The sequence below is a fragment of the Lasioglossum baleicum genome, chromosome 12, assembly GCF_051020765.1.
Source record: "Lasioglossum baleicum chromosome 12, iyLasBale1, whole genome shotgun sequence".
Classification (NCBI taxonomy): Eukaryota; Metazoa; Arthropoda; class Insecta; order Hymenoptera; family Halictidae; genus Lasioglossum; species Lasioglossum baleicum.
In genome coordinates, this window is record NC_134940.1 from 14,306,096 (window position 1) to 14,312,175 (window position 6,080).

General features: G+C 32.9%; 1 protein-coding gene across 7 annotated transcripts in view; it reads left to right on the plus strand.

Annotated features, from left to right (window-relative positions):
- Cad87a (cadherin 87A) overlaps positions 1-6,080 on the plus strand; it is a 295,629-nt gene that overhangs the window by 2,985 nt on the left and 286,564 nt on the right. For 4 of the 7 annotated variants that reach the window (XM_076434314.1, XM_076434316.1, XM_076434311.1 and 1 more), the window contains exon 1: positions 5,445-6,077. Coding sequence is in view for 3 of the 7 variants with exons in the window: in XM_076434311.1 (XP_076290426.1) it covers positions 6,046-6,077 (32 nt within the window). In the remaining 4 variants the exon portion in view is untranslated. Of the gene's footprint in view, positions 1-1,099; positions 6,078-6,080 lie in introns of those variants that run through there. The other 3 variants (XR_013010067.1, XR_013010068.1, XM_076434313.1) reach the window with 2 other exon arrangements.

Here is a 6,080-nt window from a genome sequence, read left to right on the forward strand (position 1 = left end):
CACACTTTCATCTACAAAATACTAAAATTTCGTTAAAAAGTAATCAATAGAAGTGGAGTGGCAACCATGTTTATGACACGATTTTTCAAGGAGAGCGTTTGCGGTAATCATTGTACCTCCGTTATTCATTATACGACTCAAGAAAGGAAAAATTCTCCTTGATGCGGGCAAAAAATACTAGTACTTGTCATAGCCGATTTCTGTTTTCTGCATTTTTCACAAAATGGCGGACGTTCGAGCATAAAAGTCGTTTCTTGCGCGAAAAATGTAATAGGCTTTTATTTATTTAAAAAAATCTACGATGTTTAGGATCAAAATCCTATGACTAAGACTAGATAATTGTATCAAGTATGCCTGTAAAAAATTTCAAAGGAATTGGTCCAGTAGTTTTTGAGCGTTTTGAAAAACCGTCTATAATCGTAATATAATCAATTGTTGGAATAAAAAATTCTCAAAGTCAAGCTCACTTTTTGACCTCCTAGGTGTATGCCCTCCTAGATTTATAAGTTAATTGGACATTCTAGAAGTGTCAAAATACACAATTTTATAACTAGAGCTATTAGAAATAAAATACTGATCAGACTGTTACATTTAAACCAAAGTTATGGTATTACAGTATTGTAATTTGCTTACTATAAAATACGAGGTGCCCATAAAAGCAGAAAGAACGTGGTAAACGTTTCCAATCAAGAGCCATGAGAAGCGCAACAATCTCTTTTAATTTTACAAATACTAAATTTTTAGTACTGATCTCGTCCTGTCTCATTCTTTCTCGTTTCAACTCTTCTATATAACATTTCGTTGCAATATAGTATTATCGTTGACCACGGAGATTACCTCATCCTCGAGGCACCTGCAACGTGAAATTAATTTGTAAACGGACGAATTTGGAGCAAAACCTGTATATACCTCTACAAACTTTTAATATTTCATAATATATATTCGCGCAGTACTTAGATTATATTTTATTTATTCTTAGTCAATGTTTTTCATTCTGTTACTTTATTACAATGTGTTGCCACTTTATTGCAATGTATCGGCACGCAAAAACATTTCTGCCAGTTCGCGTATTTAACATTACTGCATTGATTTGTTACAGGTGTTATTCCACATATCCATAAATCGTTGATTGGCAAAAAGGGTTCGCAAAAACCTGCATAATTTAGTGAGACATTCAGGAACATTTGAAGCTACGTAGGCAAAGAACGAGAGATGCAAAACAGCAGAGTGATTGTTGACAAAGTGTACCTATGTTATTAAATTGATGGCGAGACTGGCGTGATATAAATATATATATTATATATAGATATACAAATGAAAACAAATATTGATATAATTTAATGTAGGTAAATGAGAATTAAGGAAAAGACAAATTTTCACCAGGCAATTGGCATATACAGAAAGGGACAACTAATAATTATAGGTCTGAAATAAAGAAATAAATTTTAGTGTACACTGTATACTGCAAATAGTTGACGAGCGATGCGTTGTAGCATGGTTTGTTAAAAAGTGCGGAAATTTTTGGTATAGTACACATCCTGAAAGTTGGAGTATTTAAAGACTAGGATGTGTGTGAGGCCATATAAAAATTTCGTTTTCTTTCTCTTTATTACATAAGTGGTGTAATTTGTCTCCTTTTTTTAAATGACCGCGTATTACTAACGCTATTTTCTTAAATTTTGCTATTTGGATATAGCATACTTATTGTTCTAAAAAAAAGCTGTATGATATGCGCAAGTATTCAGTAGATTTCAATACTTTCAATATTAAACATATTCCATTTTTCCTCATGTCTCCATGTCTAATACTCCACTCGTGTGGACATAAATGGAAGTAAAATAATCATTCTTGTTATTAAATACTCTGAACTATCTTGAGAAACAGTCAACAGTGTGTATAAATGTTTGTAGAGAATAATTTTTATTTTGGATTATTTATCTAAAAAATGATTTTGCTAAATATCTGATTCAGTTTTTAAAGCTTTCAGTCGTCATGTGATTAATGTATTGTACAGGGTAGTTCCGTAAAAGTGTACACGTACATATATATTTAGAAAAGAATAAATTCTGAATCAATAACCGATGTACAAAAATAAATTCAGTTATGCAATTTGTGTATTTGTATAATTTATGCATTGATTTTCCTTAATTTATCATAAGTACTAAAAAATGTTATTGCAATGTTCGTTTACCGTATAGTATTAAATATTCGAGTGTGTATAAAATGCATAACACTGAATTAAATTATGGTTTTGTTGTCAATATACGTGAGAAAATCTGAGAGAAGAATTCTAATTGTTTTGAACGATTGCCGTACACTTTTCTATATTCTGCCCTGTATAAAGAATATTTTATAAACGATTGTCTTTAGACACTTATTTCTACTATGTTCTACTATGTTCTGCTAACATTTTAAGACACTGACCTGGTCCGAACTTAAAACGATCTAGATTTATGCCACAGTGTATTGAGAATTATGAGACTGGAATCTTTGAAGCACGGTAAACTTTTCCACCGATGTAAAAGTGTGAAAAAAAAACATTTCGGCATCAAAAAATCCATGATGTAATATCATAATGGTCTATTCCAGTAGTATTCAAGTGTAAAATCTAAATCATATTAGATAAATTCTGAACCAGTTTGAAACCTACAAGGAGTATATGTTTATTAATCAAAAAGAAGTAGTTTTTGATTCCTTTGGCATTACTTTATTTTCCATTTATTTTTCATAAAATTGTTGATATTTACCGCATTTAGTGTAATTTTCATTGTACCAACGGTAACGCACCGTATATTAAAATACACGAGCCATATGTAAAACGTTCATTTTTTATAATAAAGAAAACTTTTACTATTAAACATTTCCTGATCATTAGAGTTGCAAATTAAAAGAAAGATACGTATGCTAATTTGTATTTTGTGCCTTCTTTAAAAATTATTATATTAATATTGTTAAAAAAAAGTGTGAGAGTAGGCGGAAGGCTGTAATACAACGAATGAGTTTTGTATGTGCACCATTGTACATGAATTGTGTATCGTCATTTTTTGGTATTACGTGTAAACATACAAATTTAGAAATACATATACTTTCTCTGGTAGAATATGGCTGTGTGATTAAAGACAAAAAACTACCTACAGTTCAAATTCTGAACAGATACATGAAATGCCTTGCTCACATTTTTATATTTAATTCTGAAATGCAATAACACATGTTAATTGTTCCGAAGTGTGTTCGTATAACATTATCAACGAATAAAACAAGATAAAAGACATTGCATTGTTCCTAAATAGGAGTATTCGCTACACTCGTCTAATGTAATATTTCTTCAAAAACGTAACTGTTATAAAATAACAAATCAATCAGTTTATTATAATAATAATAATATAACGTTATTTTACGATACAAAACTATGTCATAGATCTAAAGGAGACATATACTTTTGTTATAAACAAATCTTAATATTTTGAAGATAATAATGTGGCGTTTATTTGAAGTCGAATTTTAATACTTACGTGGCTTAAACATTATTACGTTAAACTAATGTTATTATTGAGTAGTTTTAATATAAGAAATAAATATCTCTGTATATTACTTATATACATATACACATAATTTTAGAAACTGTTGTGTATCAAAATTAATCCGTCTAAAGTGAAACTCTTCAATAATATTTATTTCTTTAAAAGACACTAAAAAGTTATAAAGAAACATACAATTGTATAGGGTACATAAAAATTGACCGCAATACAAAATCGTACTCTTTAATATTAAGCAAAACGTTAAGAAAAGAAGGGTGTACACACATCAGATTGTACGAATGATTTCAAATATTTTATTAATTAAAAAGGTTATTTTGTTCTCTTCAAGAAATTCTTACGATATCATTTATTATAGAAAAATCTTACTGAAAAATCGGTTTAGGTACACTAGTCAGCAAGATTGTAAGACACCATAAAAATGATCGGGACAAGGATTTAATATTGTACATATTGTATATTAAATAGTATTCTATGATAAATAAGGTTTATTTGTAATCATTATCTTTATTAATTAAACGAATAATACAACAAACGTTCAATGTGAATAGAAACAATAGAATTTTACTTACGACTACATTTAGAATAAATTCCATAAGGCAGATTTTTATAATTCTAGATGAAGTCCATGTAAAATTGCTCCTTTAAACTCATATTTTACTTGTCATCTTCGTACACCATTGTACTGAGTTTATCTTGCACATTATCTACGATATCAATGCTTGAGACCATTTCGAGTAATATATAAACTCGACGATTCCAGTTTAAAAATATTTTTCAATATTCTAATCGTACGAATAGCAGCATTCTGCACTGAACTATGGAGTGTTCTTCAGTTATTCCATTTGTAGAATTCTAAAATTGTTTGCTAATGAATTTTACTCTCATCCATTCGAAAATTGTGAAAAGTAGTATTTCCATCAATCAAGCACATGCAAATTCATTTTTCCTTTATCGGTAAGGACTGTTTGTCACTAAAGATAGTTTATTGCTTAAAATAAGGTGGTTATTTACATTATGACAGAAGCTCTGCAATAATAATGGAAGCTCTATAATTTACTGGAAATCATATTCAGGACAATGTCAGTAGAACAACTAAAGTAAACTTATATTTTACAATTACACTATTTTCGCGGTTAGAATATTGAAAAGTATAATTTTAAATATTATGGAAATTATATGGGATTATCTCAGCAGACTGAGCTTCTTCAAAGCTCGGTCTAGAGTTTCATAAAAAAAGTGATATAAAAGTCTACCTTATCGAACGATCAAGGCACCGCAAACTGAAAAAGAATCTACCCTCTAGTATTATAAATATCCGATACTTTTTAATCCTATATATTTTATTTATTCTCAGTGTCTTTTAGTTATGCTCAAGAGAAATTTGATCGCATCTATGAAAATTGACAGGATAATGGTTACAAATAACTATATATAGCTCTGTTCTCTAATCTATAATAACTAGGCTGCTTCATGTGAAATAAAAGTTGTCCAAGTGAATCGTGAGAAACGGAAGTTGAATGAAATTTGCCTTTTGAATAGGTAGATGAGATATGAACAACGTAGGAACATATCATTTTGTTCTTTCATTGTTCTTGCACAGGTTTGTATTCGACTAATTATTTGTTGTTATAAGATCGACTAATAAAGACGTTTAGTACGAGCAGAGAGTACGAAGCCGGTCTTATCCGGAGAATGATCAGGGTGTTTTAGGGGATGGTATGTATTTCCATACCACGTGTTTCGAGAGGGGTTGGTGAGGGGGTGTGAAACGTTACAGAACAGTAGAACCATGAAGCATATATCAAAATTCATCGCACAGTGCTGCCACCATAGTGGGAGCGGTCTCCAACCTCTGTTCCCCCACCAGGCAGCCAATCCCATGGCAGGTTGAAAGCCTTGCGGCTTTTCGTCGGGTCCGCTGATAGTGGGGTACAGTGTGTAGCTCCTTGCGTCTGTGCGCGAGGGAGATAGCAGCAAGGAAGAGCTCCGAGCTCCCCACAGTCCCCACTAAGCCGGTCAGAAGCTCAGTCGCCTTTCACAAGTACGGTCGGCTAGGCTGGGCGACTTGGTGCCGCGGGTATAGTCGTAAACGTGAACCATCCGTACTCAAATTCCATTCGTGTCGAAGTACTCTTTTATTGACTTGACACGGGGGACAGGATCTCTCAACGGATCGTCCTCCGTAGTCCAGAGAGACTGTAGTGCTCGCCGGTGACAAACGCGTGACTACTTAGCCAGCCAGTGCACCCAGCTCAACATCCCAACACACTTTATTTGTGATCCTTGCGACTCCGACAGAAACCAGTGCTCCAGGACTTGTTTTCGGTTCAGTCAGCGCTGTTGCCGTGCCTCTGCCGAATTTTTACGCGCGCGAACCACGAGGGAGGGGATTTGAAAGCCGGTGCATCCGGAACCAAAGAGTTCCCATAAAAATATATCATCATCAATCTTTTTATCCGTGCCGTTACTTACTATGACTGCGGCCTAAGTCGAAGATTCCTCGAGGATGGCCAAACACGCTGATCGAGCCCCCCTTCGGTG